Source organism: Scyliorhinus canicula, chromosome 8 (genome assembly GCF_902713615.1).
Source record: "Scyliorhinus canicula chromosome 8, sScyCan1.1, whole genome shotgun sequence".
NCBI lineage: Eukaryota > Metazoa > Chordata > Chondrichthyes > Carcharhiniformes > Scyliorhinidae > Scyliorhinus > Scyliorhinus canicula.
In genome coordinates, this window is record NC_052153.1 from 50,841,873 (window position 1) to 50,865,128 (window position 23,256).

The following is a 23,256-nucleotide window of genomic DNA, read 5'->3' on the forward strand; positions in this document are numbered from 1 at the left end:
AAGAACTCAGCAAGAAAAAATAATCTTTGGCTTACAACGGAAGTTCAGGATAGTAATGTGGCAAAGAAAAGGAGTAAGCCTGATAGTTGGAAGTGTTTTAGAAACCAAAGGGCCACCAAAAAAGGATGATGAAAAGGGAAAATATTGAATGTGAGCATAAATTAGCAAGGGATATAAAAACAGATCGTAAGAGCCTTTACAAGTATATAAATGGAAGAGAGTAGCAGAAGCAAATGCCTTAATGGCAAAAGGAGAAATTATCATGGGGAACGAAGAAATGGAAGGAAAGGAAGGAAATTGAACAAATCTGTTTTGGCTGTCTTCATAGTAGAAGACACACGTTAAATACCAGAAATAAAGAGTAACCGAGGGGATAAAAAGACTGAGGGAATTAGGGATTTTCAAATTTTAAAAAATTCATTCATGGGTGTGGGTGTTGCCGGATGTGCCAGCATTTATTGCCCATCCCCAATTGCCCTTGAACTGAGCAGCTTACTAAACCATTTCAGAGTCAACCACATTGCTGTGGATATGGATTCACATGTAGGCCAGACCAGGTAAGGATTGCCTTCCGTAAAGGACATTAGTGAACCAGTGGGTTTTTCCAACAATTGACTTTGAATTCCAAACTTTTTATTGAATTCAATTTTCACCATATGCCATGGTGGGTTTTGAACCTGGATCCCAAGAGTTTTACCCTGGGCCTCTGGATTACTAGTCTAATCCCGTTGACAATAAATCCTGCTGGCAGGCCGCCTCCGCCACCGAAAACCCAATGTAGGTTGATCGGTAAATCCCGCCCAGAGGGTGAAGTATCTAAAATTGCCGATGATACAAAGCTAGGTAGGAATATAAACTATGAGGTGGACATAAAGGTGGAAAATGGAGTAAAATGAGGGGAAGTGTGAAGTTATTCACTTTGATCTAAAAAAGAGAATAGCAGAATATCTTTAAAAGGCGTGAAAATAGTAAACACACTCATGTTCAGAGGGAGCTGGGTGCACTCATAAAAAGAACATAAAGGGCAGGATTCTCCGGCCGCGCTCGCTCGACAACCGAAAATCCCTGCCCAAGGTCAATGGGCCTGTACATGGTCCGCGTCCCGCCCATGATGACCTTGCGGGGGGCGCGGTCGAAGAATCCAGCCCAAAGTTAGCATGCAAGTACAACAAGCAACTATGAAGGCAATTGGCACATTAGCCTTCGTTGCAAAGGAATTGAAGTACAAGAATAAAGAAGTCTTGCTACAATTGTACAGGCCTTTTCTCTAGAAATTGCATTTCCCAATTTTCCCCACGATTCACCGACGATGTCACGAAGTTCAAGCCGACAAAGGGCAGGAACCTCATTTTAAAGGATTATCATGAATGTTATTATTAAGGCCTGCCCCCGCCTCGTGATCCTCCTTCATTAAATATTAATACCTTATCGACGTGACATCACAGCTTTTAAATACAGGATTCAGTCAAGGGGATTCCTCCAAGGGCACAAATGTAAGTATGGCCCCCGGAGAAGTGGAAAAAACAGGATGGTAGTCCCAGGGGTGGGCACTCGTGGGAGCCCCATTTGGGTGGGGGTGTTCCAATAACGTGTGATGTGGGGGCTGAGGAGAGTGCGCAGTGAAGGAGGGACTTGCAGGCATTGGGTTGAGGGTGGGGAGAGGAGCGGGCACGGAGAGTGGAAAACACCGATTATATTTATGCAATGGTTTTTGGGTTTTTAGCTGGGGGCAGGGGTGAAATCTGATACCTCGTAAAATTCAGCCCTTGAGCACATTTTAAGCTGACATTACAGTGCAGCATGCGAGAAATGCTGCATTGCTGAATGCGGTGCGTTTTGGATGTGATGTTAAACTGAGGGCACATCTGCTCCCTGAGGTGGATGTAAAAGATCCCCGAGCAATATTTCAAAGAAACGCAGGGAGTTATGCCTGGTATACTGGCCAATATTTATTCTTTAATCAACATCAAAAAACAGATTATCTGGTCATTATCACATTGCTGTTCGTGGGAGCTTGCTGTGTGCAAATTGGCGGCTGCTTTTCCTTTCTTGCCACAGTGACTGCAGTTCAAAAGTACTACATTGGCTGTAAAACACTTTGGAATACCCTGAGGTTATGAAAGGTGCTACAAAAATACAACACTTTCTTTCACTTAAGTTACAAGGACAGGTTGTATAAACATGGCTCATATTCCTGTGAGTATAGCAGGTTGAGAGGTGATCTAATTGGAATATTTAAAATGATAATGATAGACTAGATGAAAAGAAATTATTTCCCCTGATAGGGTAATGGAGAAGGGGGGGGGGGGGGGGAGAGTCACAATCTTACAATCAACATTAGATCAGCTAACAGTGAAATCAGGAAGCACTTTTACAAAGCATAGTGGAAATCTGTAAATCTTTCCCCAAAATGTTGAAGATGCTGAGTCAATTGAAATTTTCATGACTGAAATTGATATTTATTCATTCGATAAAGGTAAAAAGAGATATGGAAGACGGGCAGGTAAATGGGGTTGAGGTACAGAACACCAATGCCCCAACTGAATGCCAGATCAGGCTTGATGGTTCAATGGCCTGCTCCCATATGCACTTAAGTATTCCTATTAATGCATCATTTTCGTTCAGATGCATAGCACGTAAAATTTGTATAATATAAATGTAAGGTACCACCTATATGAGACTGCATCTCACAGGCGAAAGTCTATACAATTTACATTAGGGGGCATGGTGCTTCTGCTGTGAATGCATGGTCATGAGGATTTCTGTTACAGAGAATGTATTTCCAAAATCGGAATTCACTGGTGTGCGTTTCTCATGCAAACCATAATACTTCACAGAATGACCTGCCACACAAGTTAGAATTTGGGTCTACACTGCAATAGGCTAACCTGCATTCACCATATAGATATTTTAACTTTTACTGAAGTTCTAATTATATTTGTCTTCTGTTCCTTTGTGATAATTTGCTGGAGGTAGGACAGCAGTGAACACAGCGTGCTCTCAAAAATTTGAACAATATACAGCCCTTACCTGCATGGAATCATAACTATATACTGCTTGTTTGGTGCAAATCAGAACATGGTTCATGAACAAATAAGGAATCTTAATGCATATTATCATACAATTACTGGTACCTCAGGTGATGTTTCAAAATAAACAGTTGAATGATTTTTCTGGCTGAGTGCTTAACTTAAAGAAAGGTAGCTGTTCCATATTGAACGCAGAAACATACATTTATTGTATTTAATATCAAATGTTAATGAATCGTGTATTGGAAAATATGAAAATATTTTCATTTGTTTTAATCTTGTTTGAAGATTAAAATATTCATTTAGAACATTCATATATATAAGCTGCATTCCTGTGGCTTAACAAAGGGGAAAAAAACAAATTGATGTCGCCCTTTGAAGGTCATTAACGTTTTTGCACCATATCCAAAAATCAGCTCTTTTCATTTTTGTAGTGCTTAGCATTATGGGCTTGTTCATGTGATTTGTAATTCTGAATTCTACAAAAAAAAATCTATTTTTTCAGAATATACAATTACAGAAAATCTGATGGAAAAACAAATTTATCAGAAGCTGTGCGAGTCCTCCAGCCCCTCTGAATGTTAATTCAGACACTGCCTTTTTAGAAAGTGACACTAATGTAAACATGTCCTGTAGGAGTATTATGACAGCGTAACCATGCCATTCCCTTTTTTTATCTAATATACTGCAGGCTCTCAATTTTATTTTTATTTACACACTATTCATGGAAATTGCTATTTTTTAAGTAAGTCTGGGGGGCTTATTTGAGGTCCTTTTTACCTACTGTTGTAATACTGCTGACATATCCTGGGGTACATGGATCACAGAAACTGCAGTGACAGGTCCAGTCACCAAGAAGAATCAAACCAATTTCAAACCTTCAAGTATTGTTTTGGTGTTACTTTAATACACATTTTCTTTCTGGTAGGGGTATGCAAATGCATCTGATAGTTGAGTTTCACGATATTGTGACATTGAGTATAACATTGTTTCGACATGTAGAGGATGTAATAATGGCTCATACTTTGGCACTGCCAACAAAAGGTATGCAATTCATTATTCATATTGACTCTTCATGCACATTAAAGTTTAACAAATTGCTCTTCATTAAAAATAAATCAAAAAAATAGTAACTGGGGGTATGCTTTAAAAAAAGATGCGAATTAAGATACAAAAATAATAAAAGGTGTATCGCTTTATATTTATGGGTTAATGTCACAGTTAAACATAAGTTAAATCTTGCATCGGATTTTACTGATCTAAGATTTTTGGTATGAGCTGTGCTTTATTGTAATTAATCTCATAACTTAGTTCTAATGGCACGATTCAGAAGACCTGTATTGGAATTAAAATTTTAAAAGTGTCATGCTACTTTGAGGCTAGTGTTCATTCTGCATAGTTGAAATAACATTTTTGTTACATGTACCAAAAATTTTAATGATCACAATTATTAAAGAAAGTATGCTTAATTTAGGAATAAAAATAATTACTTCAAACGATGCATGAACTTGAGAGATAATTCAATATTTTAAAAGGATTTGGCTGCCTTAATCGAAGACACTGATGATTTTGCTAAGCAACTTCTTTAAAGCGTTTTCTTCATTTTGGGATATTGTGCATTTGACAAAGGCCTGACATCAGCCGCTTGCCAAATCTAGCAGCTCCAACAATCAAACCAGCCAGTTACTGGAGGATATAGGCTCTAAAATTGAACACAACCATTACATAAATCCACTGGAAGGTTTTCCATATTTCCTTTAAATTTTTAGCATGGCAATCAGAATGAACTCAAATGTGGACCACACAACTTAAAATATTCTTGCATAAATGTGAGAAAAGCAGGAGTATCGCATGAGGTGTGTAATCTAACATGGCCGCACAGTCAAAGGAGGAAATTGAGTTCTCCTTGAATATTCTGAATGGAATGAACTGCACAAAGACAAAGGTGATTGTGCTCAGAACTATTCGGTCTTTCTAAACAACATAAAAAATGAATGCAATCACAGAAGGCACAGAATCCCATCTATTTGTAACAGGTATATGTGCTTCCTAGTTATGCAATCAGCAGTGTTGACAAATGTCCATTTTATTCAATGGATTCTACCTGAACACTGCAAATCTTCTTTCGGGCAGAGTGTTTAAAAATGAGTAACATGATATAGTAATTGTTGCTCTACTGATATAACGTCATTCTTTGACACACCATTGAAGCTACACCAGCATTCATATACCAAGTCATAGAATATAAAAATAAAATTACTGATTTAACTGTGATAATATATTAAAAATAGACTGTGCTAGACAAATTTTGCTTCAGTAAGATTAAAATGAAGTTTTAGTAAAAAAATATTTTTACCGTTAAATGGTACTGTCTCCATATTTCAGGACAAGCCTGTAAGAAAGGGAAAGAAACACCATCAACTCGAGGCAAGTGATACACCAGCTTAACAGGATGGATGTTTTGGTCTAATAAACAGCCGCTGATCTTTGTTTGAAAAAAGGGTTGGACTGGAATGAATTTCATTAAAGCTTTAGAAATGTAAACTTTCCTAGTTTGGTCAACAGTTTTAATAGCATTTCAGATGGCATCAGAAATAAAGAATCTAAGGTAATTGATTTGAAATTAATACAAGTGCTTTAAAACATTCAGTGCAGTGTTTGAAACTGGACAGACAGCAAAACTGTTACTTGTCAACTTCATATCATAGAAACTGAACTTGACAAAGTAGACCCCAGGAAAGATTCACAGTTAACAAGCAGTAACCTTCTCAAATAACAAAAAACCAATTTGAGACACTATTCAGAAAGTTCAAAATAGAAAGTTTTATTTGATTTCTTGCGTAATAAAACTTTCTCTTTTGTGTCTCTATTTTCAAACCAATGTGACTACCTCCCTCTTTAGAGAAGTTGCTTGACGGAAAAAATAAGGCAGTAAGAGATTTTTCCACCGTAGTCAAATGGATCAGAGCACAAGCTTTCGAAAAAAAATTGACAACCCTCGAAATTAAAAAAATTATTTTTTACATACTGGTCTAATTTTCCTTTAGAAAAATAAAGTAGAAATTAAAAATGAATAGAGAAACATGTCAAAATTGTACCGTTCTCTCATTAGCAGCAAATGAAATGGAGTTTGATTGCCCCTCCATTTTTACTACTGGCATCCTCTGGATTAAATAATTAGAATTTTAAACATAAATGTTCCTATTTAGTGATGAAGTAATTAGGATTTTAAATATAAATAAAGAAAATCTTCAATTTACTACACTTGAACTACAATCACCCAAATTTATAACACTTTTTTTTAAATATGCAGAAAATAATTATTTCCTTTTTCGTAAGTGAAGCCCAGAAGATAAAATCCTTGCAAAAAGAACATCACAGCAAATACGGTACACATGGCATGTAATGGTTTAGCTTGCACAATACTTATACAAAAGTGTACGTTGTTGCTGGTCAACTTTTAGAAGATACCGAGATTAAAATGCCCTCTGGCTCATCATTCATGAACACTTACGTGTTACCAAATTGTGTGCTGAAATTGTTGCTAACCGTATATTTTGGAAAATCGATCAATTTACTTTCTCTTGCTGAGAGTTCCTGTAGAGTGACATGTGAACATCATAGTTGGGATGTTGCAAGTGATGCATTTGTCTGCTCTTTACTCAGAATACTTCTTTATATGCTCAAGAAATTGGAACAGATTTGTTGATTTGCCCTTATATTTTAATGTTACTTTCCAAAAAGTTAGACTTCATTGTGCTTATCTTATTTTTATTTTCTATTTTTATTCTGTGGACAAAATACTTATATCTGTAACTTTGGCAGGAAGTGTACATTTCACAGCTTCCAATGTTTTTAAACACAGAATATTCATTTTCAATAGTCACATTGCTGCCTCTGCTCATGCCTATTCTCTGTATAATTTATCAGGTGTAAATTACAGTTTGAAAATTAAAATATAGCTTTGTGCATCTGTTGTTTAATTCCTACTTCCCTATTCTCAAATGCGAACATCAAAGAAAATAAAACACTCAATTTTTAACAGGCCCCGACAGCTGACAGAGACTTGAGTGCTCAATAGACAGGGCCCTTGCCACCAGTTCTCATATTTCCACAACAATGAGCAAACACAAAACACCACTAAACGGCCTTTCCTTCTTTCAGCCATCCTTAGACAGTTGTCTCTCTTGTACTAGAGGACCTTTATACAAAATCCTGTTGGGAACAGAACACAGGAAATCTTAACCGACTGTTTAGTGACTTGCAGAAAAAAATCCCAAAATGCATATACATACTCATACACTGCATGTATATGCAACCACAAATGGGTAAATTAACAAAAATCCTACTCTGCCAGGAGGTCTCTGGGAGAAAATGTAGCTGTGATGACTGACAGGGCTTTCAGAAAATATGTTCACAATCACAGACAGTGAAGGCCATGACCTAGATCGTTTAAGAGCTTGTCTTGTCAAATTATCAAAAGCTTCTTCCTTTCTGAATAAAGAGTGACATAAGTGAGTGTCAGGAAACTGCACACTGACAAGTAGAGCATACAATAACAGAATGCACGTCACATACATGCATAACATTGGTACTGGTAATGGCAGGTCCTAATGAGTGAGCGGCTTGCCCAGGAGACTTGGGACCCTGCTGCTATATCCGTTCCACTCAGAAAAAGTCTTGCAGCACTAACTGATCTGTGGCCTGGTACCAGAACTACAATCACTGTAGACAACTTACATTTCTATTTTTACTGCAATCTCTGGTGTTTTGTCAGCTTTGTTTTTGTTAAGGATGCCCTGGTCCATGCTGCAAGTCAGCTCAACACAGCAAGGTCAAGCCCTCTGGAAGTTGCTTTATGGGAAACAGTGAATTTGTTTTACACTTCAGTGCAGTCACACATCTAATCAATCCATACCCATAAAATCTAAATATCCTTAAAAATGTGGTGAGATGTGACCAGTGTTTATGTTTTTTTTAAATGTATCAATGTGAAAGAATAAATTTCAATGTAACCATGCATTTTATATTGCAATTACAAAACAAAAGAAGTACAGCTATAAACACAAAGGAATATATGCAAACCAATTCCTCAGTGAAAGCATTTTGGGAGTTCACAAGTGTATTTGCTCTCCTCATTTTAAATAGCAGTCATGTCATTGACATTCTTTGTTTTTCTAATGAATAGAATACTCACATCAGCATAGTGCCCAGTCATCTGACAGCGATGACACTGTTTTTTCCAACATGCCCTTTCAATACAGTTCTGAAACCAGTGCCCAGGCATGTTGCAGTTTGTACAATATCTCTCCGGGCAGCATCTCTGAAAGTGACCTCTAACCCCGCACAAACAACAGGCTGGCAATTTCTGCAACGAAAGAGCATTTAACATTTTTAACAAACTGCAGATTATGGAATATTGCCCTGCAACAGATATAATAGGGAGAGAACTGCCATTCAGCATTAGTTTCCTGTAGCTTTTGTTCCAATTACTTAGGGACTGTTCATGAAAATTCAAGCATGATAGGAGAGTAAAAGAAAATCTATAGGCATTGTGACATCGTAATTATAATTTAAAAATATATAAACCTAAATAAAATGTTGTGAACTTGTTGGGTTTAATTTTAAAATACAGGTTCCTTTAATGCTTTTTTGGTAGTCTGACATGGATGCTCGCCATTTCAACAGTACTGTGCACGTTTTGGGTTCAGACAAACTTTCAATTGGTAGGATTAAGCTCTGCTGTTGATCGGCATGGTTATCTCATAATACCCCATGACAGATATAATATATTATGAAACTGACGTATCTCCCATATTGTTGCTCATAGTTAGTCAAAGGATATGCCATTCTATAATAACATACACTATAGTACCAGGAAAAATATATTGAATTGAAAATCAGATGAAATCGGTCCAATGGTGCATATGCAATTGATCTTGAAAAGAAAACCAGTTCAAAATCAAAAATGAGTCACTAAAAGGGGTACAATTAATTGGAAGACAATTCAAACTATGCAAAGTATATTGAACTAAACATCAGAGGAAAAACTGAGCCACCTGGATCAGCCAGCTTTTCTTAAAACTGAAAATGTATAGAAACACACATGAGCAACATCAGTAAATAAAACTCCAGGAAGAAGTGAAAAACAACCATAAGGAACAAGCTGTTCTTGTCAAATAATTTTTGTATATTCATAAAAGTTGGAAGAAAATAAACAGGCAAAAAAGTCCACTTCGTCAAACACGCTGGTACAGAAACCACCGTTATGTGGATTTACACACCATCCATGTTGATAAACCTATTCAATTTGTTGTGACAGTTGGATGAGTTGGAAATAGTAACTCCCAAGGACAAGTACGTTGGGGGCAGATGCAATGGTAAAACTTTCAAATAGAAGTGGTGGCAGGTGATTAACCTGCTCTCAGAAGGCAGGGTTGAGTATTAACAATTTTTAAGGAATCTGTGTGCTTCCATTTTCATAAGGTAAGTGCCTTTATTGAGCTTCTTGTGGGTCGGGGGAGGAGCAGTGTTTTCCCCAGGCCCAACAAACCAATTTCGACGTGATCAACTGACCCCTATGATGTCAGATTCACCCCATGATGTTCAAATCCCAGGGTGATGTTGACTTCACCCCTCTCTACTCTAACCTCTTCGACGTCCTTATTCCTCTTTGTGTTGTGCATATCACCCCCACAAGGTCTGATTCTCTCTGCTCGTGATATCCAGCTAACCTGCGATGCCAGACTTGCCTGACATCTGCTCCCTGGCTGCTTTCCAGCGCGACGACAGTCTGGCGAGAAACCTTTTCAAACAATTTCAAAGACGTCCTGCTATTAAATTTAGCAGGACCTGTAAGAAATTCTTACCAATCTTCCTCATTGCAAGTAAATATTGGGGTCATAACTCAATGGATCTACTTTACAAATGTAATTTATACAGATGTGAACTAGGCTGCCTCAAATCAAGATGGCTTGGAAAACAATCTTTGGAATACTTCCAAATTGCTGGAACATCTGGAACCTCATGAATTTATGCCCCATGACCTAGTTCCTTAACCAAATAAAAGGATAGAGAAATAATAGAACAATAATGGAGAGGGGACTAGGTGAGACTTAGTCAAAACAGATATGAAAGGGAAATAGAAGGAGATAAATAGTGGATTTGGAGAACTGGTAATAAAGAAAGAAAAAACAAGAAAATCTTTCAAATGAGCAAGCAGAAGAAAGGATACTGTAACTCAGTTGTGTTTGGGAATTACTGTATTTGCCCATGAGAAGTTAATAAATAAATGGCAGGGTAGGTGTATGAAATATACAAACATTCTTGATCCACCAGTTACCCAACCAGTGGCCTCATCCATCATGTTCTGGAACAATAAAATTGCTTTAATAGGACAATAGGAATTGCTAGACAAACAAGACCAAGGTTTACCTATTCTGCCTCCTACCATCTTGGTACACATACAATGATGGGGCTTGCTGACTACTTGTAGCAATCAGTTGCGATCAATTAGTCTACAATTGATCCAGAAGTGGCATTAGGAAAACCCCAGTGGTTGAAAGCTTTGTGGACCAGGGGTCAAAGTCACCTTTTTACTCCCAAGCATGTTACACTTCAGGTATCAAATTAGTCTTGCATTATATTCCAAAATATTATTTTCTGAAATAAATCTATCTACTGTAATTTGCCTCAGATCTAGCTTGAGCAAATAAAACACTACTGAGTCCTGCTCTAGGATCATCCTGGAATGCAAACAGAATCCCCAGGTTCTTTTCGCTGTAGTTTTCTTAGATCGCTCTCCCCTGTCTTCTCCATCCTGACCTCCAACAAATGCAAGGATTTCCTGGACATTTTTGTTAGTAAGACCGAGACGAATCAGCTTCCTCTGTCATTTTACTCTCTTCCCTAAGCCCATCAAACCATCACACCAAATGTCCTCTAAAGATGGCCCACACGATGTCCACCCCCAACCTCCACTTCCACGCGAACCCTAAAATTGCATTTCTCTCTAAGTTACTCCTACTCCTTGTCTCTGATTTTGTCCACGATCCACCTCCTGTTCCCTCAACTCTACTTCCATTAACTGGCTGACCACCCAACTTCCTTTATGTGCTCATATTATTAATGCTTCCCTCTCTTCAAGTCCTGTCCCTTGCTCCTTTAAATTTGCTGTCATCATTCGTCTCCTCAAAAGATACAACCCTTGACCCCTTTCCCCATGCAAACTACTGCCCAGCTCCAACCTCCCTTTCCTCCCCAAAGACTTTGAACGTGTTACTGTATCCCAAATCCATGCCCACTTTTCTTAGAATTCCAAGTTTTAATCCCTCCAATCATAGTTTCTGCCACTATCACAGTACCAAAATGCTTCTCAAAGTCATAAGTGACATTCTACGTGCAACCTTTGACACATTTAATCACACTATCCTCCTCCAACACCTCCTCACCATCGTCCAAATGGGTAGGACTGCAGTCGTCGAATTCCATTCTTATTTCTCTAATCATAGCTAGAGAATCACCTGCAACAAATTCTTTTCTCACTCCCTCGCCGGTATTTCTGGAGTCTCCCAAGCATTTATCATTGGCCCGCTCTTATTCCTCATATGTGCTACCCCTCGGTGACATCCTCCGAAAAACAGTACCAGTTTTCACAGGTACCAGTTTTCACAGTTATCACTTCATTACCACCGTTACAACTCCTTCATTGTTGCTAAACTATGTCTGGCATCCAGTATTGATAAACAGAACATTTCTCCAATTAAATATTGGGAAGACTCCAGCCGTTGTTTCAGTCCAAATTCTGTTTCCTTGTCATTAACACCATCTCTCTCCCCGTCAGCTGGCTGAGGCCAAGCCAGACTGTTCGAGACTTTGGTGTTATATGACGCCCAGAGATGAATTTCCAACCACATATCCATGCCATCACTCAAAATTGCCTATTTTCACCATGAAAACATTGCCCAACTCCACTTCTGCTTCATCAGCTGCTGAAATCCTCATCTGCCCTTTGTTTAGGTCCACGATTGGTTGTTCCAATTCACTCCCAGCAGTCCAGCATATTCTAAGAACACTTCTTTCTTTCTCCATCCTGGAGAAAAACTCTTCCTCCAGTAATTTATTGCTGCACTTTCAAATTGCCTCAGGTACAGTCTCCCACCATTCTTTCAAATCTACTGTCATCCCCTCCCTCCTCAAAAAAAATACCCTTGAACCTTAATACCTGCAAACTACCACCTCATTTCCAACTTCCCTTTATTTTCCAAAAAGTTTGAATGCGTTATCACTTCCCAAATCTGCGCTCATCTTTCACACATCTCCCTGTTAAAATCCCTCTAATCAAGTTTCTAACCCACCCATAGTACTGCAACAGTGCTTGTTAAAGTCATAAATGACATTTTATGACTTGATAACTGATCTCTTCACATATCCCTTGTCCTGTATAGTTTACAATACTGCTGACCAACCATCCTCCTCCTCCAATGCCTTTCTTCTGTCAACCAAGAACCGTCCTAACTTGGCTCCATTCCTATACATCTAATTGTAGCCAGAGAATTGATTGCAATGTTCTCTTCCCACTATTGTTCTGTTGCTTTTGGTGTTCCCTGGGGATATATTCCCAGGCCCCTTTATATTTTTCATCCCTTAGTTGTATCATCCAAAAATACAATATCAGATTCCACACATATGCTGACAACACTAAGTTCTATCTCACATCCACCTCGCTGGAAGCCTCAACTATCTCAGATTTGTTAAATTGCTTTCTCAACATCCAAAATTAGATCGGCGGAAATTTCCTCTAACTAAATATCAGGAAGGTATTCAATTCAAAGTGGTCCACAGGGCACATATGACGGTGGCCAGGATGAGTAGGCTTTTTGAAGGGGTGGAGGATAGGTGTGGGCTGTGCGTGGGTGGGCCCGTGAATCATGGCCACATGTTTTGGGCCTGTCCAAAGCTGGAGGCATTCTGGCAGGGGTTTGCTGACGTTATGTCTGAAGTGTTGAGGGTGAAGGTGGTCCCAAGTCCAGAAGTGGCAATCTTTGGAGTGTCAAAAGACCCGGGAGTCCAGGGGGCGAGAGGCTGACGTCTTGGCCTTTGCCTCGCTGGTAGCCCGGAGACGGATCTTATTGAAGTGGCGGGACTCGGGGCCGTCAAAACCGGGGGTTTGGGTGAGCGACCTCGCAAAATTCCTCAGGCTGGAAAAGATTAAATTCGCCTCGAGAGCATCTGTGGAGGGGTTTGCCCGGAGATGGCAGCCATTCATCGACTACGCTGCTTGCTTTTTGATATGCTTCTGTTTGAGAGGTATAAATGCCTCAATAAATTTTAAAAAAAATATCAGGAAGACTAAAGCCACTGTCATTTGTCCCTAACGCAAATTTTGTTCACTGTCCATCACTTTCAACCATTAGCTGTTTGCAATCTTGATGCTATTTTTTGAATCCGCATGTGTTTCCAACTCAGATCAGTGCCATCACCGAGACTGCCCAAATGTTTTGTTCAAAGTCAGAATCCTTATTTCTAACCCTAATCAGACAAAAAGAATACACACTTATCTGATTTTTCAGGTCAGTCTTCTGATGGAGGATCCTACAGAATGGACTCAGTGCAAGAAATCTTGACAGGGACTGCAGAGAGAATCCATGCAGAAACCATACCCCCTTTTTAAGTTACTAGTTGCCATATTCTGAAATTAAAGAGTTTATGTATCCCAAAGCTTTTGTGAAAAGCTACGGAGTGAAGGTGGGTAAAAGGGAGTAGGGAGGCTGAGGCGGTGGGGGACGGACCTGGAATGGGGGACGAACCCGGAATGGGGGACGGACCCGGGATGGGGGACGGACCCGGGATGGGGGACGGACCCGGGATGGGGGACGGACTAGGGTGGAGGACAGACTAGGGTGGAGGACAGACTAGGGTGGAGAAAGGACTAGGGTGGAGAATGGACTAGGGTGGAGAATGGACTAGGGTGGAGAATGGACTAGGGTGGAGAATGGACTAGGGTGGAGAATGGACTAGGGTGGAGAATGGACTAGGGTGGGTGATGGATTAGGGTGGGTAAGGTAAGAAGGTAGAGTGTCAGCTGCGTAGACTGGTAGTGAGGAGGATGGCAGCATGGCAGATGGGTAGGATGGCAGGAAGATAGATGGGATGAGTGGGTAGGTGGTTTCAGGGTAGTCAGGCAAGATGGGAGGGGGGCAGGGGCTGGACAGGCTACTGGTGGGGTTGGGTCAGGCCAGGCGACGGGGTAGTCAGGTATGGGGTCTAGTTCTGTCAGGTTGGGATGGGGATACAGGGGGTTGGGGTGGTGGGGGCTGGTCAGGTTGGCTGAGGGTCTGGGGTCAGTGTCTGTGATTGGAAATCAGTAGTATCGTTACCCAGGAGTTGGATCAGGATTTTTCTGTCCAACATTTTCCGGGTAACTATCCAGATAAGTCAGAATTGTCTGAAGTCTCTGACTCTAACTCAGAGTTGGAGATTTTTCAAATGAGGGTCCTACGGAGCAGGGGCCTTCCCATTGGAAGTTAAAAATTCCTGGGTAATTTCCACGGAATCCCCTCATATGGGACATTTGAGGGGTCCCTTGGCACATCTTCCTGGGTACGTTCAGTTTCCAACCATCTGGAGATAGGAAGATATGGGCCCATATGATAATGAATTGGAGCAAACTATTTGGCCCATTGAGCCTGCTCCGCCATTCAATGAGAACATGGCTAATCGGAGGTGGCCTCCTGTCCCCCTTAACCCTCGACGTCCTTGTAGATCAAAAATCTGTCCAACTCAACCTTGAATATATTCAACGACCCAGCTTCGCATTGCAATCTGGAAAATTCCAAACAACCCTCTCATAGAAGAAATTCCTTCTCATTTCCATTTTAAATGGGAGATCCCTTATTCTTAATTTGTGCCCCCAGGTTCTCGATTCCGCCACAGAGGGAAACATTCCCTCTGCATCAATCTTATCAAGCCCCTCTGAGCAAGAGTCATGCAGACTCAAAACGGTAACTCTGTTTCTCTCTTGCTGACAAAATGGTGGAGGCCGGACCGCATGGTGGGGCCGCACTACTTACGATAGAGAAGATGACCGAGGTGATGGCGGTGGAGCTGGAAAAGCAGTTTGCGAGGCACATGGAGGCTTTGAGGAAGGAGATGGCGGTCGCATTGAGGTCATTGGTGGAGGAGGCAATCACCCCGGTGAGGGTAGCTGTGGCAAAGACATTGGCCGAGGTGAGAGAGCAGGGCGAGAAGATGAAGGAAGTGGAGGAGGCCGTGTCGCAGCACAGCGACCAGTTCACCTCGATGGGGGACAAGCTGCGGAGGGTGGTGGGGGTCAACAGAGGACTCCGAGCAAAGCTCGAGGACTTGGAGAACCGCTCGAGGCGGCACAATCTGAGAATTGTGGGCTTGCCCGAAGGGGCAGAGGGTCCAAGGCCAACAGATAACTTCGCCAATAAGTTGGCGGAACTGATGGGGGAGGATGGGAACCCCTCCCAGTACAAACTGGACCGAGCTCATCGGTCTTCAAGGCCGAAGCCCAAAGTGAATGAGCCGCCGAGTGCAGTAATTATCTGCTTCCGTAAGTACTGCATGAAGGAGAAGGTGTTAAGCTGGGCGAAGCAGAAGCACGAGGTGCAGTGGGATAGTGTTGGAGTTCTACCAGGACCTGACGGTGGAGTTGGCAAAAAGACGAGCGGCGTTCGGGCGAGTGAAGGCAGCAGTGTACAAAAAGGAGGTGTGATTTGGTATGGTATACCCAGCGAAGCTGAGGGTAACGTATGATGCCAAAGACTTTTATTTCGAGCCAGCGGAGGCGGCTGATGCGTTCATGAGGGCAGAAGGCTTGGGACAGACATGAGGAGCGGAGCTGGAAGAGAGACTGTGGACTGTCATTGGGGAGCTGGAAAATGTATAAATGCTATAACTTTCTTTTTAATGACATGTATTGTAATTTACTTCTCTTCACATTATTACATAGTTCAAGTTAATGGTTGGGTTGATTGGCATTCTGTGTTGCAACAGTTAAATCTTATTTTAGTGAATTGTATGGGTTGGATTGTTGTTTTTGTTTTTTCTTTCTCTGGGATTGTGTGGGAGGTGGGAGGGGGCGGTATAACTTGGCGGGGGGAGCCACCCGCGCTAGCTAACTAAAGTTGGCTAGTGAACGGAGGTGAGGTGAGAGGAGGGCTGTGGATATTGGAGCCTGGTCAGCAGGTTTCGATGGGCCTACGAGGCGAGCGAGGGGAGGGGAAGGGATTGATGCTGGGAGATTATTTTTCAAGAGGAAATGTGGGAGGGGGTTTTGGGAAGGGGGAGAAAAGGGGCTCAATGTTAATAATGGATAGGGGTGGGTCAGGCTCATGGGGCAGGGCCCGGTGGTATGATGATGGATTCGCTAAGAAGATGTTTGGCGCCATCCCCGACTTGGACACAAACAAACTGATTGTGGGCGGGGACTGGAACTTGGTGCAGGAGCCATGATTGGACAGGTCATGGCCACCCTCGCAGGTCCCATTGGGGAGGGGGGGGGGGGGGGGGCGTTGGCTGGGCTAATGGTGGAAATGGGAGGGGTGGACCCTTGGAGGTTTCTGCACCCGAGGGAACGGTTGTACTCGTTTTTTCTCAGCAGTCCATAAGGTATACTCGTGGATCGACTTTCTCGTGGTGGGGAAGGCTTTTGCTGGCTGGGGTTAAGGGATCGAAATACTCGGCAATTGCAGTGTCAGATCATGCTCCGCATTGGGTGAATATGGCACTGGAGAACGGGGTAGTGCAGAGGCCGGGTGGAAATTAGATGTGGGACTTTTGGGGACCAAGTGTTCTGTGACAAAATTGAAAAGGTAATTAAGGAATATGTAGGTTTCAACTGTATGGGCGAGGTATCAAAGGCAGTTGTCTGGGAGGCTCTAAAGGCGGTGGTGAGGGGTGAGGTGATTTCGTTTAAGGAAAGGGTGTCTACCAGGAAGACGGTGTGCCAACTGAGGCGAGCAAGGGGTGTAGTTTACGAACATGGGGAGATAAGGTGGGGCGTATGTTAACAGGTCAGCTCCGGAGGGAAGCAGTGGTCAGGGAAATTATTCAGGTGAGGGATAGGGTAAGGAAGTTGATGGTGGCTCAGGATCTGATTAACAAGGTTTTTGAGGAATTTTATGAGAGGTTGTACAGGTCAGAGCCACCTGGGATAGACCGGGAGATGCAGGAATTTCTGGATGGGTTGGAGTACCCGAGGTTAGGGCAGGGGGACAGGGATAGTGCGGGGGGTGGGTGGATAGAGCATAGGGTGTCCTTATATGCCGATGATTTGCTGTTATACGTGTCGGATTGGAGTATGACGATAGAGGGAATATTGGAGCTGCTTCGAGTTTTGGGTCTTTTGGGACAAACTAAATCTAGACAAGAGTGAGTGTTTTGTGGTGTCTCGGCCGGGGGTGGGGCCATTCCGTAGGGCAGGGACTCACTTTAGGTACTGGGGGTGCAGGTTGTCCGGGAGTGTGGTGGGGTGGGGGGGGGGGGGGGGGGGGGGGGGGGGGGGGGGTGTGTGGCGGGTCCGCAGGTACAACATTTCTAGTTTGGTGGGGGGAATGAAAGCTGATCTGGCAAGGTGGGATGGTCTCCCTCTGTCACTGGCGGGTCGGGTACAGGCGGTTAAAATGAACGTGTTGCTGCGATTTCTGTTTATTTTTCAATGCCTGCCAATTTTCCTGCCAAAGGCTTTTTTCGGAGAGATTGAGGGAAGGATTACTTTGTTCATATGGGGAGGGAAGGTGGACAGAGTTCCAAAGGTGCTGCTACAGAGGGGAAGGCAGGCCAGGGGGTTTGGGTCTTCCGAGCCTGATGTGCTACTACTGGGTGGCGAATGTGGACAAGGTGTGGAGCTGGATCAGAAGGGTTGATTCCCAGTGGGTCAGAATGGAGGAGAGTTTGTGCAGAGGGTCAGGATTGAAACCACTAGCAATAGCGTCGCTCCCGATAGCCCCGGGGAAGTACTCGGGGAGTCCGGTAATAATAGCTTCATTGAGAATTTGGAGGCAGTTTCGCCAATACTTCGGGTTGGGGGCAGGGTCAAGGGTAATGCTGATTTGGGGGAACCACAGATTTGAGCCAGGGAAGTGGGATGGCAATTTTCAGAAATGGGAGGAGAAGGGGATTACGACATTAAAAGATTTGTTTCTTAGGGGTCGGTTTGCAAGGCTGAAGGAGCTGGAAGCGAAGTATGGGCTGGAGCAGGGGGCAATGTTTAGATACATGCAGGTTCGAGATTTTGCCAGAAAGGAGATACAGAGCTTCCCAGTGGAGCCAGCCTCCACATTGCTGGAGGAGGTGCTGACAATAGGGGGACTGGAGAAGGGGGTAGTGTCAGTGGTTTACGGAGCTATTTTGGAAGAGGAAAGGCACCACTGGAAGGGATCAAAGCAAAGTGGGAGGAAGAGTTCGGAGAGGATATGGAGGAGGGGTTCTGGTGTGAGGTGCTCCGGAGAGTGAATGCCACCACCTCGTGCGCGAGGTTGGGACTAATACAGCTGAAGGTGGTATACAGAGCACACCTCACGAGGGCGAGGATGAGCCGATTCTTTGAAGGAGTAGAAGATGTGTGTGAATGTTGCGGGGCGGGGAGGGAGGAGGGGGGCTAATCACATTCATATGTTTTGGTCCTGTCCAAGGCTAGAGGATTACTGGAAGGAGGTTTTTAGGGACATTTCCAAAGTGGTGCACGTGAAACTGGACCCAGGCACCCGGGTGGCCATATTCGGGGTGTCGGACCGCCAGTGTTGGAAACGGATGCGGAGGCCTTCGCCTCGTTGATCGCCCAAAAGCAGATCCTGATGGGATGGAGAGCAGCCTCTCCACCCTGGGGACTTGTTGGAATTCTTGACTCTTGAGAAGGTTAAGTCTGAACTGAGGGGATTCTACAATTCATGGGCATTATTCATCATGCACTTTCAAGAACTGGATAACATCAAACATTAGTTGGGGGGGCGGGGGACATTTTGAGAGAAAATGTGAAAAAGGAGGAAAATAAAAAATATTAAAAATAAACTTTCTCCACAGATGCTGCTAGACCTGTTTGGTTTTACCAGCATTTTGTTTTTATCCTCTCAGAATCTTAAATGTTCGATTTGATCACCTCTCATTCTTCTAACTGCAATGAGCATTGGTCCAATCTTTTCTCATAAGACTTTCATCCCAGGAATCAGCCTAGTGAACGTTCTCTGAACTGCTTTCAATGAAAGTTTATCCCCTCCACTTAAGCAAGGAGGCCAAAACTGTACCTAGTACTCTCAACGTGCAGTCTCACCAATGCACAGTACAGTTGGAGCAAGAACTTCCTATTTTTATACTCCATCTCTCTTGTAATAACGGTCAATATTCCATTTCCCTTCCTAGTTACTTGCTGTACCTGTATACTAACCTTTTGTGATTCATGTACAGGGGCACTCGGATCCCTCTGCACCTCAATATGCTGCAGTCTTCCCCTATTTAAATAATATTCTGCATTTGTATTCTTCCTGGGCAAGCGTCCATTTCCCCATATCATACTCCAGCTGCCATTTTTTTGCTCACTCAGTTAACCTATTCATATCCCTTTGCAGATTATTTGTTACCGCCACAAATCAGATGAACCATATTACTGAATGCTGAAGCAGGCTCGACAGGCCGAATGGCCGACTCGTGTTCCTGTTTCCACTTTATTTATTATATCCCGCTCACAACATGCTTTTCTACCGACCTTTGTATAGTCAGCAAATCTGGCTACTTCTCTTCAGTCGCTTTATTCATGTCATTAATATCGATCACAAATAGTTGCTCGACTCCACCACTGCCTCAGCTCATCTGTTGCTGGAAACCTGATCCATGCCTTTTGTTACCTCTAGACATGACTATTTCAAAGATCTCCTCGCTGACCTCCCATCTTCCACCCTACCCCACCCTATCTGTTTATCTAAAAGACTGCTACCTGTTCTCAACTCATTCCAAATCTCATCAGCCCTATGCTTGCTGACTTTCACAGGCTTGGTGAGAAGCCCAGCCTCAAGCTCAGTGCACTCGGCAACTCTGTTGAAGAACAAGCTCTACATCTTTGGAGGCTGGGACGCTCCTGTACGATACAATTACATTTTCATCCTTGATCTTCGACCAGCAACACCTCCATATTAAAATCCTCATCCTTGCTTTCAAATTCCTTCTTTGCCTTGCCCCTTCCTATCTATGTAAGACTCCTGTCCTACAGACCTTAGGGCTAAAATGTTTTTACTCAGTGTTCTTAAATGGCTTGGAATTCTTTACTACGTTAAATGTGCAATATAAATGCAAGTCATTGTATAGATTTAGTACACAATGGTCCTTGAATTAGCTTGAAGATGTAGTAGATACTGTACTCCTTGGTACAACCTAAGGGTCTGCTACACTCAATATGCCTTGATTTTGTCCCTTTGCAGCAATTTAAGAGTAATCTGGGATGCGGGTTCCCCTCCTTTGGGAAATTTGAGAACTTCTGCTTGGTTTTCCATAACCAGTTGCTTGCATTGTTAAGGTAATCATATTAAAATGCAATTCAGCCTATGTATTCTGTTCACTTGGAAAGTGTACAAATCACCAATGGGAAGAATTACGCTTTGTACCTTTCAGGTCTTTAATGCTGCTTGCTAATTCAAAACTGATAACATCTAATAAGCAATATGTACTGGGAAATATTCCTTCAGATGATGATGAATTAGATCATATCCCACAGCTGCAAACAGCAAGAACCTGCCATTTTGCAGAAGTGCCTGTGATTGTCATAATTCCAAATGAAAGTCATCAGCTGGTAGAGGTAATGCAAGGGTTAGAGCTCTGGAATTGCAGTATTATACAGGAATATCTTGTACTCTACATTTTAATCATTTGATTTGTATCTAGGACTTATCCTGCCTGGATTTCCAAAGTCACTACAAACGGTGGCAGAGGAAAGTAGGCATGATGTTGAGATGCCAGCGTTGGACTGGGGTGAGCACAGTAAGAAGTCTTACAACACCAGTTTAAAGTCCAACAGGCTTGTTTCGAATCACTAGCTTTCGGAGCACTGATCCTTCCGCAGGTGAATGAAGAGGTGGGTTCCAGAAACATGCATATGGACAAAGTCAAAGATGCAATACGAAACTTTGAATGCGAGTCTTTGCAGGTAATTAAGTCTACAGGTCCAGACGGAGCAACTGGAGATTGGGATAATTACAGGTTAAAGAGGTGTGAATTGTCTCAAGCTAGGACAGTTGGTAAGGGACAGAGGAAAGTAGGTCATATGCTTGCCATGTGCTCTTACAGCAAACTCAAACAAAGAATAAATATCATGGAAGGCAACTAAAGCTAAAAGAGCCTTGCAAAGAATTCTTCCGTCAAGAAAGCTGAGTTGAAGTCAAATATCATCAGACTACACTGGTGTTTTCATTTGTTTTTTAAAACATCAACCGAGGAAGTTTCCTTCGGCTGAGAGAAGCATTGCATTTTACAATTATCTTTTGCACCAAGTAATATTTGGAACCATTAATTTGATTCAATGAGGAAGTATGGTCAGTAGTACTTTGCAATCAAGATTTAACAGCAATGTGGGATTTTTGGTACAACAATGAGAAAGACAATTCTTTCTTCAAAATAAGAGAGCTCCCTGTATTTTATGAAGTTAAAGGTGTTTTAATATGACTTTATTGTAGAAAGAATCAGCTGGATATTTAGCCCTTTGTGTATCTCTACTTGTAAATGGGATGTTCCAATTGTTTAGAGAGATTTGTCTAGTATCAGAACCGTTTGAGCTGTAGAGAAACTACTGGTTACAGTGGTTCCTCCCGGATATTCTGATTGGTACAGCAGTCGAGAAAATTCATAGATTTCCTGTTCAATTTTAATGGAGTCTGCCTGCATCACACATATCCTGATCCTAACTAACTAGACTGTTGCAGTTGTTTCACTTTGTTTTACCAGCCTAGTCACTAACTTTTCTACTTCTGACTTCCATCTGTTGAAGAACTATTCCATTGTCCAAAAATAATAATCTGTTAGTAGAGGACGTGATAACATCTGGCCTTTATTAATTTTCTTGTTTGTTCTCAATGGAAAGCTGGATTCTCATGTGCTGAGGATAAGGGGAGCCGGTGGATGTACTGTACTTAATTTCCAGAAGGCATTTGATAAGGTGCCAGGTAAAAGATTATTGTGGAAAATAAAAACTCAATGTAGGGCAGGCAAGCCCAACCCATGGCCCTGCAGTCACTTTTCACCCACAAGTATGGGAGTGCCCTCCCCAACCCCCGGATCCTCATTAATGGGGAACCCCTCCCCCCTCAGGGACCACTTTAATAGGGGGACCTTCTGGGCACTCCTTTAATAGGGAGACCCTCAGGAACCCCCGGTAAAGGGGAACTCCTGTAAGGGATCATCCCCAAGGATCCCGTGACCAAAGGGACCCTATAAGATTTAACAGTGGTGTGCAACAAGGATCAGTGCTGGGGCCTTAACGTTTTACAATTTAAATAAAATACTTGGATGTATGGACAAAAGGTATGGTTACTAAGTTTGCTGATAATACGAAGGTAGCCTCCGTACCAGCCTCCCCGAACAGGTGCTGGAATGTGACGACTAGGGCCTTTTCACAGTAAGTTCATTTGAAGCCTACTTGTGATAATAAGCGATTTTCATTTCATTTTCATTTCAGATAGGAGAGTAAGCTGTGAAGAGGACATAAGGAGGCTGCAAAGGGGCATAGATAGGATACATGAGTGGGCAAAGATCTGGAAAATGGATTATAATATGGGAAAATGTGAAATTGTCCATTCTGGCAGGAGAATAAAAACAAAGAATACTATAATCTGTAATTTTTATCATTGTCACAAGTAGGCTTACATTAGCACTGCAATGAAGTTACTGCGAAAATCCCTATCAAAATGGTAAGAGATTGCAGAACTCTGAGGGGCAGACGGATCTGGGTGTCCTAGTGCATGAATTGCAGAAAGTTAGTATACAGGTATAAGTTAATTAGGAAAGCCAATAGAATGATACGATGTATTGCGAGGGGAATTGAATACAAAAGTGGAGAAGCTATGCTTCAGTTACACAGGGCATTGATGAGACCACATCTGGAGTACTGTGTATAGTATTGGTCCCTTTATTTAAAGAAGGAAGCAGTTCAGAGAAGGTTTGTTGGATTAATACCTGGAATGGGAGGGCTGTCTGATGAGGAAATGTAGGACAGATTAAACTT

At 42.3% G+C, this 23,256-nt stretch overlaps 1 protein-coding gene across 1 annotated transcript in view; it reads right to left on the reverse strand.

Annotated features, from left to right (window-relative positions):
* Window positions 1-23,256, reverse strand: part of zcchc7 (zinc finger, CCHC domain containing 7) — a 328,093-nt gene that overhangs the window by 90,731 nt on the left and 214,106 nt on the right. The window contains exons 6-7 of the mRNA XM_038804545.1: window positions 8,227-8,397; window positions 5,386-5,421 (exon numbers count right to left, since the gene is read on the reverse strand). Of these exons, the coding sequence (XP_038660473.1) occupies window positions 5,386-5,421; window positions 8,227-8,397 (207 nt within the window). The remainder of the gene's footprint in view (window positions 1-5,385; window positions 5,422-8,226; window positions 8,398-23,256) is intronic.